The following is a 13,887-nucleotide window of genomic DNA, read 5'->3' as shown; positions in this document are numbered from 1 at the left end:
TTTTGAAGAGTAATTTATTATTGCTTTTTGTGATTTAGAGTGGGAGTGTGTGCAGAGACATCACCATGAGCGCTGGCAGTTTGTGGATGAAGCATCTGAGGGTTTGGCAGCTATTGGAACTCAGGTCCAAGGCGAAGATAACTACATCAACATTGGCAACCATCACATCTCTGAGAGTGATGCTGATGACTTAGATCTGTCAAAGTAAGACACCAATTATGTTAAGTAAATTAACCCCCTCTGTCTGATGATGTAACTGCTTTTTATTTTGTTCTTTCTATCACCAGTTGATTTTATTCTGCTTAGGAGATTCACTGAAGAGGTCACGATCCCCCTGCACTCTTTTGGTGTTCTAATCTATACACAATAATATAAGAACAGCAAGAGTAAAATAAAAATCACATCCTTGGACTGAGGAAATATATATTTACCTGATATATAGTTGGTAAGGCCAGTAGAAGAATGAGTGTAATTACGATGGTGGAAAAGGTATACAGCTAATTAGCTGGTTGTTAGAGAGAGAGAGAGAGAGAGAATGCATTCGAGGAAGAACCTAGCATGTTGGGTAAGTTACTGTGTGAAAGAATGAGGTATGTAAGCTGAAGAAGCAAATGAATATACAGTTTAGAAGACACATTTGTTTAGATAATTTGACAAATACATGTAGGTAAGAGTAAAGCAATGATTGTTAGGTTAGGGACATAGCCATTGCTCTTGTTTAAGGTAGTTTTAATATGAAGTTAATCTACTGTATAGAAGAAGCAGCAAAAAATTTATATAGGCTGTGCATGCAAATGGTTAGGCCTTTGATGCAGAGTCAGAATTCTGAGGGCTTCAATGGTGAGCGAATGAGTGATGGGCCCTTTGGCATACTGCTAATAGTTCTTCCTCCGTATTGTGCTTTTTTTTTTTCTTTGCTTTCTGCATCCTGCCTCACCCAGTAATTAGGTGAAAAAAATGAGGTCAGGATGATGATTATTATTGATGTTTATGATGATAATGCATATTCTTTGGCCATTTTTCCTCAGGCCTGAGAAAAAGAGGTCAAGATGATGATGATTGTTGTTGATACTGTAATTTATGTTAATGGTAATGCATATTCTCTGGATGTTTTCCCACAGGCCTGGGTTTTATGTTGGTGATGATTCTGAGGATGGGAGTGAGTGTGGGTCCATCATAGTGGAAGGCATCGGCCTGGATGACTCCTACCCCAAAACCAGCAAGAGTCAGGTATGAGACCTTTTTAGAACAAGGTGGGTTAGATACTAGCTTCTGTAACCCCTTCAGTATGTGGGATTTTTTATAAGTTGAGTAAATTTTGCTGGAAATACTGTAGTAAGACAAATTATTCAGAGGTAAATTGCCATAACTAGTAACGTAACACAGCCATGTTTCATAACTCCTTGGTAAAAATTATGTTTCTTAAGTTATTATTACATACTAATTGTGTACTTGGCCCGTAGACTCTGCCCCACAACACAAAGAAACCGTCCTTCATTGGTCACCAGCGTAGCCTCTCTGACTGTGCCCCGGTGGTGGAGGAACTTACTCCTGCAGATTCACCACAGATGAAGCCCTCAAAGGATGATTTAACCATTGGCAAAAGATCATCACACAGATTGAGCAAACTACTGGCCAGTGTTCGCAGAAAGTAAGTTTTCCTGGTACATTCGTTTCCCCTTATATCATGTTGCCTTAAGAGTAAAAGAGATCATGGCAGGCAAGCATGTATGAATCCTGAACAACCAATCATTCATCATTTAAATTGCATGAAATGTCCAGGAAACATGCCAGTTTAGGAAAAACAGCATCATGTGAGACAGTCTTTGGTTCATGACTAATAGATTAAAGAAAAAAAAATCATCCATCCATCCATCATCCAATCCTATGTCGCCCCAGGAGGAGAGTAGGAACCCGGGGTTAGGCAAGTTGGTCCAGACATTTAAGATGAGAGTGACCAGTGTTACTCATCCCTGAGTGGCATTATGTGAGCAACAAACCCCAGCCACCCCTTGGATATAAACCTACACGGGTTCAGTCTGACTGGAGCACCTTATTTACCCACTAAACCACTAGGTGCCATAATTTGGCTATATTGTTACCACCCAGCAAAGTAAATGGTGTCCTGGTGTACAGGAAACTATTTGGCTTGTCACTCAGTGTGCAGTAGAGTTACCAACAGGCAGAAGGAAGAGGAAGGAATGAAGGAAAGAGAGACAGAAGAGGAAGGCTAGAAAGAAGGAAGGAAGAGAGGAAAGGGCAGGCACCCGAGAGCAGCACTACATCGAGTGAGTGGATAACTTCAGAATACTTTTATAATGAATCATGAGCAACTTTAAGTGAATAAAAAATACAGTAATGTAGGTCTTGAATTCATTAGCTACTTATCAGTGAAGTAACATAAAGTTAAGGAGCTTTATATGAACACTAACTGTATATACTTTCCCAGTCGGTGCTCTGGGCTTCCTAACTCCAAATGACAGGGATACTGGTAAAGGGTACTGATGTTAGTTCTGACTGCATGTAACATTATGAGTAATTACAATATTATTTGTGGTCAACAAAGGGTTATAAAATAATGATATTTAACCCTGTGTCAGCCAGAATGTTGCTTAGATACAGTAGTATTAGTTACCACCATATGATGATGTTCATTCAAGGATGAGTCCTGTCTGACAGTGGTTAATATCCATCTATATGTCCTACTAATCCTATGCATGAATTATTATTTATGACTAATTATTGTAACAGCAGTATTAGAAAAGAACAAGAACATCAGTAAATGTTCTTTTTATACCTTTAGTCAGTAATACAGTACTTGGTTGGCAGTATTATGCTATACTGAATACCAGTATTGTCCCAGGCATAAGCAGTATGCATGTGTAGTTATACAGGCATGTATTGTTTTCCACACAGACGTCGAGAATCTACCAGCAGCCGAGCAAGTAACTCCTCCACAGCCTCTGAGCGGATGACAGACCGCATGGCAGTGTTCCTGCAGTCAGCGAGGCGTGTTAGAGGCATTAGTTCCCACAGCCACTCACTAACGGACCCCACTGGTTCAGATGAAGAAGCAGGGGACCAACGCTTCACCCTGAGCTCTGAATCCTTGTCAGATCCAGCACATGACATGGATTTGTCTACCATTGATCTTCCACAGGATACAATGGAGACCTCACATGACACCCCGCAGTCTCACGCTTACACCCCCAGCCTTACCAGACCACAGGTGTAAGTTGTTTTATTAGCTCGGTCTTCGTATAATATTTAACTTGTTGGGATATGTCTGTAACCTGTTTTTTACTGCTACATTGTATTGTATGGTCAGACCATAGTGACCTCTTTTTCTCCATCTCTTTCTCATTTTCTTCTTTTCTCCTGACACCTGCTCTTTACATGGATAATTGTTGAAGTATTATCAGTCTTACTTCATCTCCCATGCACCTTTGACATTCAGCACATCAGCTGAAAAGATTCTAAGCTTACACACCCATATTGCAGTGACTGTCGATTGAGCCCCATTGCTAGTGGTGCATCCATAGCAACCATGGGGTCACAGTCAGTCGGGGAAGGAGGTGTGGAGCTGAGGCGAGGTGGGCGAGGTGGCTCTATACGAGGATCCAGTGGGGCCCTTTTTGCTGGGGATGAGGGTGGGGACAGAACCGGTGGCAGCACTACCCCTGTCTTACCTGGCTCAGCACCAGGACCCACACACCAGCCTCTCTCTACTCAAAGCTACCTCACACTTCGCTCAATCACCAACCATCGCAGAGTTGTGTCAGAACCCAGTCAAGAAGATAAGAGCTCACGAAATTCATTAAAAGGTTTCCTGTCTTCAAGTTATGAACATAGTCATCAGTAAGTTTGATGTTACCGTAAACTGGCTGTTTCTCTTCTCTTGAAGCATGGGCACTCACCATCCACTCACTTGATGTAGTGCTGCTCTCAGGTGACTGCTCTATTTCTTTTCTTTCCTTCCTCCCTCTTCTTTCTTTTCTTCAGTCTTTCCTCTTCCTTCTGTCTACGAGTGACTCTACACTGTGTGACAAGTCAAATAGATTCCTGTACAACAGGAAACCATTTACAATGCTGGGTAATAACCATATAACCAAATTATGGCACCTGGTGGTTTAGTGGGTAATTAAGGTGCTCCAGTCGGATTGAGGCTGTGCAGGTTTACATTCAAAGGGTGGTTGGGGTTTATTGCTCACGTAATGCCACTCGGAAAAGTGAGGCTGGTCACTCTCATCTTAAATGTCAGGACCAACTTGCCTAGCCATGGGTTCCTACGCTCCTCATGGGGCAACACAGGATTAGATGATGAATGAATGAATATCTCCAGTCCAGAGTTATACAGTTCAAAAGATTATAGAATCCACTTTCAACTCACTTGATCACAGCGTCCAAAACTCCATATTTTTGTGATTTATACGTCTCCGACCATGCAAGAGGATAATAGTGCATGACAGTCATCCCTCCTCTGCTCCATTTCAGCTCATAAACTGCTGCATGTAACCATATATGCTTAGTTGGTCTGAATTTTTACATGTTGTGTAACTGGTGTCGAAGCAAAGAATTTCTGACATCTAATTCCTAATATATAAACTGGAACTGACAAGAGTATAGCTTAATAAGATGACAAAGGAAACAGCAGGTGTAGTTTTCCAGTCCAGAAGTAGTCTTTGCATTTGTTTCATACATCTGTACCTCAGTATTTAAAAAAATTTTTTGGCTCACGAACTTCTGATTGTACAGGTTAATTAGTCACAATACCACACGGGACAGGCAGCTGGTAATGCTTGCCTTAAATATCTGGGCTGAATAACCAAGCCTTATGCCTTACACCCATATGCTTCTGATGGGGGGATAAAGGAGAGGGAAAAAGGTAGAAATTCAGGTTTGTCATTAATGGGAGGGAAGAGTTCTCATGCTAGTGCAGATAGGTGTCATTGGGTATCGGTAGGTTTTGTAATTAGAATACACTTTCATCATCCTAACCCATTTTCCCATGAAAATGAGGTGGAAAGGATCCAATAATAGGAGCCAGAAAGCACAAAAGAAACAGAGGTAAAAAACAATAAAACTACCAGTGTTAGTGTCTTAAGAGCACAATACTGTATGGTATGTTTGATGAAGGATCGGCTGATTTTCGTAATGTATACAGGGAAGTTGAGTGGAGTGATTTAAACTAGATGTGGAAGCTGGAGAAAAGATTCATCGTAAAATAACTGCATTTAGATATACAGTACAGCACATGTCAAGTACAATAAACATAAGGTTGAGTTGGAAGTGACAAGAAGTAGGGATGAGTACCAGGTAATGGCCACTACTCTTTGCACTAAATTAATGTGTTCAGTAGCATACCAAGACATGCTACTATGTATGTTTAGTACTGTACTAAAATATCCTAGTACATGTATTTGATAGTGTACTAAAATATGCTTCTGCTGTATATGTGTTTATGTGTTATGGTAGTCCCAGTACATGTGTTTAGTAGTACAGGTAAGCCCTTAATTCATGCGAGGGTTAGGTTCCCAGACCCTTCGCATGTGTGGTAAATTCGCGTATACGTTCTGCCCTTGTGTGCACATAATTACGCATGTCTATTAAGTATATTACATTTGAATAATACTGTTTATGCACTACATACACCTTATAAACTAGCATAAAGTATGAAAAACAACAAAAATGTAAGAAATTTAAAACTGAAACCTGACAAGCAGAGGCGTAGGTGGAGACACTTCAGCAGTTTGGTGCACTAGCCCTCACTGCCTCCCGTATGCTACATTCTGCCTTCTTTATTGTATGAACAGTTGACTCATTCACCCCAAACATATGGTTCCAAGACAATTCACAGGCGTAGGTGGAGACACTTTAGCAGTCTGGTGCACTAGCCCTCACTGTTTCCCGTATGCTACATTCTGCCTTCTTTATTGTATGAACAGTTGACTCACCCCAAACATACGGTTCTGAGACAATTCACCATCAAGTCAATTCACCGTCAAAAAATGGACGATTCCCCTTCATTCTATTAATATACTTATTATTGATTAATTAATACTTTAATAACTAATTTTCAGGGGGATTTTATAACTCATATAAGTAAAAAACTAGTGTACTGTAATTGCTAAATAAACTGGTATGTAAATAAATGACAGGGAATCGTCCTGACGGAGAATTGTCTCCGACATTTCTCCCTGAAGTTTGTCCAACACTTTAACTTTCTCTGTCAGTGACACCACTTTACCAGCCCGCTTTGGTGTGTTACCACATGCATCACTAGCACTACGCTTAGGCCCCATGTTGGCAGACAAGGCAAGCAATCACTGGAAGGCAAAAAAATAAGCCACAAATAACGATTCGTGAGTCACGCATGGTTCGACCGTCGGATTCAAACTGACTGTGTGGTGCGTGGTAGACCGACATCCCACACACACATACATACACACACATACATATATGTATGCACACGGGCAGCAGGTAGGCAATTTTATATTTTATTTATTTCTCTTGTATATTAAAATTACTTATTTGAATACTATAATTCTATGTTTTAATTATTGTACGAAAAATTCGTGGATAACCGAAATCGCGTGAAAAAAGTTCGCGTGAATTAAGGGATTACCTGTATACAGTTGCTCCCCTAGTTGTGAACTCTCAGGTTACGAACCCTTTATGAGAGGCATTTACAATACTGAGATGTTTTCTCAGTGATATGTGCAAAATACTGTGTAGAGTACTGATAAAGCTTATACTCCATCCATCCATCAGCCAATCGTACGTTGCCCCACGAGGAGTGTAGGAGCCCGGGGCTAGGCAGTTGGTCCTGACATTTAAGATGAGAGTGAAAAGCTTATAATGCACTAATAATCATATTTAACCGAAACAGTTGGTACAGTTGTGGTACTTCAGGTTCTGTGTATGTTCATAAGCTTCACCTTTGATATTTACATTAATGACTCCTGGTATTAATGAATTTCAGCTGACAAAATCTATGACTTACAGATCAATGGTTGCTGGTAATTATGTTCATAAGTAGGGGAACAGCTATACCAAAATGTGCTAGCACTGGTAGGTGTGTTTGGTAATCTACTAAAATATGTGTTTCTTTTAGTCTAACACTGAACTTCCCGGAGTCGCGGGGAATGGTTCGGTCTCCATCTGGTTGCAGTGAGGTGTCATCGGTGCGGTCCGGAGTGCGGGGTGGGGCAGGGTTTGGCAGATTACCTGGGGGCCTGAGTCACAGCACTGGGGCACAACACCACTCTGGCCGCTGCTATCTTGGTCTGGCCCTTCCACTGGACCTTGACTTACTCCTGTACGATGCTGCCATGGACAAAGCACCTCAGGAAATAGGAGGGACCAATGGCACACACTTGGCTAATGGTACCATGGGCAAGGATAGATTCCCTGCCATCACTGAGTCTGAATTGGAAACCCAGTCTGAGGAGAAAGTTAGTAGAAGAAGTAAGTTCATTAGAGTTTCATCAATGATGAGACCTTTTGTATTTTGTTCTTGCCACTACCAGATGATACTGATCACATTAGGCAGAAAGAGAACTTGGCATGAAGGGAGTAGAAATAAGCACTTGTTTAACCCTTTCCATACAAGAGGCCTTTCTTACAATGCAATAAAATAATCTGAGGAAGGTGCAGGCTATGTCGGTTTTAATACAGTTCAGACTGATTAAATAATTAGATAGGGGGCACAAATGAAAAAAATATATCTTTGCAGTGAAGACTGTAATACAGATAAAGAGTTCATACATTGTCAGTCATTTTAACTTATCGCTTTAAACACAACAATGTCTTATTTAATCTTAGAGGAGACCTATAATTAAAACAATCTCCATTAACCTCTTTTGCATACGGTTGTTACTTCCAGAGTGTTTTATTCAGCTTAAAGAAGACTACTCAGACTGAATAATCTAATAAATACTTTTTGATACAGAGATGAGCCAGAAGTCAAGTGAAGGAGATAGCAGAAAGGAAGACAGTGATAATGATAAGAGCATGCTGAAGCTACATACTCCAGAGCTGTGTCTGGCCTGCTTCACCATCACTCCTCCACCACCATCACACTCACCCTCACTTCAAGAAGGTCTTTTTTCCTACCACTGCACGCTTTTAATATTCCATTTGTGCAAGTACTTCCTGGCACAAGGTGCCAAATTACATGTCACCTCTGATATATGTGTATCATTGTAAGACGCTTATCTCACAAGTAACGTATCACTCTCCACCTAAGTACACTTTTCATTTCAGTGCGTTACCTCGTACACATACACATGGTACATTGGTCCTTACCAGTTTGGATATGTTACTGACAAAATTATTGTATTTTAGTGGAAGCCTTACCCTATCCTTGGTGGGGGAGAGGAAGAGATCTGGATGGTGATGATGATGATGATGTTATATTTTCGTATGGCACTTTGAATTGTTTACTGTGCATGAAATGGCGGGGGACAGGGCACCTTGGAGGCGATTTGTTTGTGGCCACCCCAAACGGGATTGAGGCATCTGGCAATAGATAGATAGATAGATAGACAGTACATTTTTGAAATGGAAAAGTGGAAGAGAAGGCTAATGTTCAGTTAACATTATTTAACCCTATAGACTCAAGTATGAATGAATTGACATGAGTGGTGAACTCTCAGTGAATGTTGAAATCCAACAAGATCTGTTCCGAGTCCTTTTTTTTTTTTGAGAGAGAGAGTGTCAAGTGACTGTGGTGCCCAGTTGTACAAGTTTCCCTCAGCTCCCTCCTGATCCCACAAAAGGAGGATAGTGTGCTGCAAGAGAAGGACAACTTCAGTCTGCAGTGCACCAGGTTCATACCCAGACGAGCCAGGGTCAGAACAACAGCAACAACATCCTGCTCCATCTTAAAATTTTCTTTACTGATTTTCTGTACATACACCTGTCAGATAGAATCAGTTATTTTGCAATTTACATTTGTACAGATGGTGATGGTGAGTCAGCAGCAGTAACAGCAGCAGCAGGGGTAGGAGTGGTGGTAGAGTCACCCCCATTACAAAGAGTGAAGGGCAGCAGTGAAATTGCAGAAACATCAGAGTCATCAAGTGTCACCAGTCAGGGCTGGGATGACTTAGGTACGGCAGGTGTTTTCCCACACTTGTCTGTTAACTTCTCATTACACATTCCTCAGCTCTATTTTTATCCCACATGTGGAGTACCAGCAGGGATACCGTGCAGTGCCCAGGTAAGAGGTAAAACCCCATGATCGTGCATACCAGCATTGCCTGGGACTCAGGATGGCCTCTCCCCCTGTGGGAGAAGACCCTGGAGTCCCATTTTACCCACTGAGCATGTGTTTCTACATTGGCCCATTTCCTTAGGGATATAATCCCCATGGATTTATTTTCCTGCCTTTCCTACCCACTCACCTACATTACCCATCCACCTACCCACTTCCCTACCCATCCACCTATTCACTTCTCTACCCATCCAGCTACCTGCTTTCCTACCCACCTTACCAACCCACTCACACTAACCCATGCTGCCCAAACACACCCACTCATCCCTGCCTTCTCACCCCATCCACTGTGACCCACCCACTTACCCATTCATTCAACCAAGCCCACCCATCCAACCTGCCCTGCCCCACCTCACCAATCCACCCACCCATCCGACCCATTGTAAAAACAAGCTATGGTACAGCAATTGACTACCACGTTTCCACCATGTTGACTTGATTATTTCTAATTAGTTCTACAGACAGACAGACATTCTTTTATATTTATATGCAGATGGTGTACAACAGGAGAGGGACAACTGCAGCCTACAGTCCACCATGTTGGCATTCAGATGAGCCTGGGCCACAACAGTAAGAAGAGACTCTCACCATTTATATATATTGTTCTAGTTGCCATTGGATTACTTTGTTCAGCTTGTGAGGGATCAGGTAGTGAAGGGGTTTAAAAACATTCTGTTAACATCTTTAACACCAAAATTTCATATTGACTACAACCAGCAATTTCATGCAGTGTACTAAAGGCCTATCACTCTGGATTAAATGAAACTGCCAGCAACACAGCAAATATACTGTACTTAAAAATTTTCAGCCAACCTCTTTGGTCACACAAGTGGGTAAATGTATGGAAAATCTGAAGCTTTCATACTCTTGGGCAGTACCATCACAGTATAGCACATGACTTGCATTAGTTGGACCAGTTATGTGTGAACAGTATGAAGTCATCTTTCATATTTAGTCCAGTCGTTGATAACAGCTCACTGGATGAGCAGAGAGAGAGAGAGAGAGAGAATTACTTTAATAACTTCCTCTCACAGTATGAAGCACATTGATGATGCTGATTTCACTTGTCTTCACAATATAAAATTTTTATGTGCACACTGTTTTCTGTTATAGATACATTTTAATTGTAAGACTTTTGATACCATGCTTGTAAACTGTCCTCTTATGTACTATAACTGCAAACGCATGGACCAGTGCTTATCTTTGTACTGTGTGTGTCCCTTTCCGTCATTTTTACCGGTATTTATCAGTTGGTGGGAGGTGGATGGATACCCTTGTCCATGGGAGGTATTACCATGAGAGTAGTGTATGACCAAAAACCAGTTAACTGGCATTGTACAACACACCCAGGCAAGGAACTGAACCACATTACAAAGAGTCTGGGCTGAGACTACTGCACATATATAACCTCAATGCATAGCTACAATAATTTCCTCGGGGTAAACTGGACTTGTTGGCCATAAATGGCAGCTGGCCTAAGAGACGGAAAACACTGAATTCTGACCCAAAGCCATTGGTATGGGATGGGGACAGGAAAAAATAAAACTGCTCAAGTTAGCTCCTTGGAGGTAGACCATTGGTGCTGGATCTACGTGGCATCCAGTACCATTGTTAATTTCCATCGACTGATGAAAATGCCTTAAACATGCATGCAGTGCCATAACTTTCAAACCCAACATACCAGTATCTGTCTATCCATTTTTTTGTATCTGTCTGTCTGTATATCTTTCTGTCCCTCAGTTTTAAAAAATGTCTGATGCTACAGGTGAGGGCAAGTCTGGGTCTGAACGCGTAAACCAAACACTGATCAGGAAGGAGGTGCTACGCTTCATTACCAACCTCCTCTCCTCTATAGCTGCCAGGTCCTCAGAGTCAGGTGAGTGGTGGGAAGTGGGAAGGTGGAAAAGGTACAGTAGAAAGTAAAGGAAAGAAGGAGAAAATGGTGAAGGTAGAAAATGAGAAAAGGGTGAAATTAAAGAGAAAGTGTGAGGAGAAAAAGGTTTATTGAAGGTAGAGAGAAAAGGGAAGAAAGGGAAAAGGGTGAAGGTAGAGAAAACTGGAAAGTAGAAGAAAAACGTTTGGCATAGAGATAAAAGATGTGGGGAAAAAAAATGAGAGTAGAGAGTCAGGAGGGAGAAAAATGAGGTTGAATGTAAGGAAGTTGAAAGAAAAATTTGACGATGGACAAAGTAAACAATGTGCAAAAGAAGGTAAGGATAGAGAAAATAAGGAAGAGGAGGAATATAGTAAGAAAGAGGTGACAATAGGGAAAGGAGGGATTAGGGAGTAAGAGGTGATGGTAGAGTGGAGGGAAGAGGGGAAGATGAGGTGATGATAGAGGAAGGAAAAGGAATAAAGAGGTTATGGTAGAGAGAGGAAGGAAGAGGGAGAAGGTGGTGGTGAGAGAATGAGGAGGAGGTGATGACAGAGAGAGGATGGAAGTACTGTAATAGGCAGGTTTCTTCACTAACCTTCTCTTCTCTATTGCAGTTGAGTGGTGGAGATAGTAAGAATAAAAATTTTTTAAAAATACATCATCTGTTGGAAGGAGTTGTCCATAAATTTGCTCCAGTATTTGTATTAATTTTGCCACCATCATTCAATGCGATTTGACCACAATTTGTTTATTATGATGTGGGGTATATTGTATGAAATTAGTGCACTTTTAATTTATGCTCATTAACTGTGCAAACTTTAGTTCTTTATGATTTTTATTTTTTTTATAGCTCTCCATTGATACTTTCTGTTTCCTTTAATGGGAAGAAAATGTCAGGATGAAAATGGTGGTGTTAGTGATAATGATGATTATGATGATGATGATGATGATGATATCTTTTTATGCCCAGAACTTACCCCAATGTTTTACCTACAGGATTATTGACTCTTAAGCAGCGTTGGCCTCAAGCATTCTGTGACCTGTGTCTGTACTCAGAGATCTGCCTTATCCTTGCCTCGTACAACTATCGACTCACTGCCCGCCGCTTTGTTCAGGAGCTCTTCATGGATGTTGTTTTTACTGAGGTATTATAACATTAACCATTTTGCTATCTATAGATACATTCAGTCATTGTACATAGGTTACCAAAAGACAGTTTTGCTTTACTGAGAGAAGTCTGGTAGCCAAAGGGTAAAAAAGTCCTCAAAGTTTCCTTACTTGAATTAGAATGCTACTCATGGATGAGTGAGGCTGGTCACTCTCATCTTGAATGTCTGGACCAGCTTGCCTAGCCCCGGGCTCCTACACGTCTCATGGGGTAACGTAGGATTGGATGATGGATGGATGGACAAGTAAATTTAGCATAAATTTAATACCTAAATCACTCTTATCTTAAATGCCAGAGGACCAACTTGCCTAGCCCTGGGCTACTATGCTCCTCATGGGACAACATAGGATTGGATGATGGATGGATGGATGAATACCTAAATGCATTTGCAGCAGGAAAAGGGTTAATTAATGCTTGTATGTAGTGTCTGGTGGTTAGCATGTCTCATTCAAATTAGCAGCCTTGTAGTATGGATAGATATGATCACCAAGAGATGACAGGAAGTTTTTCAGTTATATCATGCTACTAAGGGGAAAAGAATGGTTATTTACCTTTGATTGTGGTAACCTAGTCCTAGGCCCTTCTACCTCAGCGGGTTCAGTTTGGGATTGGCTGAAAAAGGTCAGCTTGATGACAATGGCACATGCGCATGCGTGCACGCACGCATGCATGGACACATGCATACACCATAAGCTTGACACAAGCTTTCATGGCTAAACTATTCCATCATTTAAGTGTACTGGCTTTGTTGTTTGATAAATTATCATCTTAAATGTCAGGACCAACTTGCCTAGCCCCGGGCTTCTACGCTCCTCATGGGGCAACGTAGGATTGGATGATGGATGGATGGATTACAAGCATTTTTTTTTTTCCACCTGGTAATTGAACATTTCCCCCCCCCCACCTCCCCCAGGTTTATAGGGAGGCAAGCCGGATCCTTAAATTCCAACAACCTGAGGGAGTGTGCGAGACAGTGAATCCAGCCATACAAGAAACAATGGCTAATGTTCCTGGCTTTTCACTCCAACCCCCCTCCATGGCAGACATTGCTGAAGTGGCACTATCGGATAAATCAGATAAAGAGGAGGATTGTTAGTTGATTTCTGTTGTTTAGAATGATTGTACCTTATACAGTACAGTTATTCCATATTATGATCAATCCATTTATTTAGGTATTATGTTTACCATTAGTTATTCCTCGTCATAAATTCCAAGTTTTTGGTGTTCTTTTCGGCAACTAAGTCCACATTGTGCTACAGAAAAAAATGCCCATTAATTAGTTCAAGTGATGCCCTTTTTAATTTATACCTCATGCAACCATATGATTTTGTTCAGCTTTTGATAAACTTTTCCGACCAGAAGTGGTTAGATATAGTCTTTATAAAATACTTCGGTACAAGAGGCCTTGGTGGTGAAGAGGGACACCATTGTATGTTAGCATCAGCATTACTGGGTGGCTCTGCTGCCTGGTCACGCATATGCCCCTCATTTCACTTCCTTTCCCCCCAAAAGAGGATAGTGGACTGCAGGAGAAGGATAGCTTCAGCCTGCAGTTCACTGGGTTTG

General features: G+C 41.3%; 1 protein-coding gene across 1 annotated transcript in view; it reads left to right on the top strand.

Annotated features, from left to right (window-relative positions):
- The window catches only part of rictor (rapamycin-insensitive companion of Tor), a 36,745-nt gene extending 23,229 nt beyond the window's left edge, over positions 1 to 13,516 (top strand). Inside the window, exons 18-28 of the mRNA XM_080278721.1 lie at positions 39 to 204; positions 1,122 to 1,230; positions 1,464 to 1,653; positions 2,910 to 3,231; positions 3,502 to 3,858; positions 7,115 to 7,467; positions 7,952 to 8,101; positions 8,964 to 9,113; positions 11,043 to 11,153; positions 12,150 to 12,298; positions 13,235 to 13,516. Of these exons, the coding sequence (XP_080134847.1) occupies positions 39 to 204; positions 1,122 to 1,230; positions 1,464 to 1,653; positions 2,910 to 3,231; positions 3,502 to 3,858; positions 7,115 to 7,467; positions 7,952 to 8,101; positions 8,964 to 9,113; positions 11,043 to 11,153; positions 12,150 to 12,298; positions 13,235 to 13,417 (2,240 nt within the window). The 3' untranslated portion in view covers positions 13,418 to 13,516. The remainder of the gene's footprint in view (positions 1 to 38; positions 205 to 1,121; positions 1,231 to 1,463; positions 1,654 to 2,909; positions 3,232 to 3,501; positions 3,859 to 7,114; positions 7,468 to 7,951; positions 8,102 to 8,963; positions 9,114 to 11,042; positions 11,154 to 12,149; positions 12,299 to 13,234) is intronic.
- Positions 13,517 to 13,887: the final 371 nt, after the last annotated feature.

This window comes from Coenobita brevimanus, chromosome 74 (genome assembly GCF_032717465.1).
Source record: "Coenobita brevimanus isolate Jiangsu-jjx chromosome 74, ASM3271746v2, whole genome shotgun sequence".
NCBI lineage: Eukaryota > Metazoa > Arthropoda > Malacostraca > Decapoda > Coenobitidae > Coenobita > Coenobita brevimanus.
Note: the sequence above shows the minus strand (reverse complement) of the source record. Positions and strands in the feature narration are given on the sequence as shown.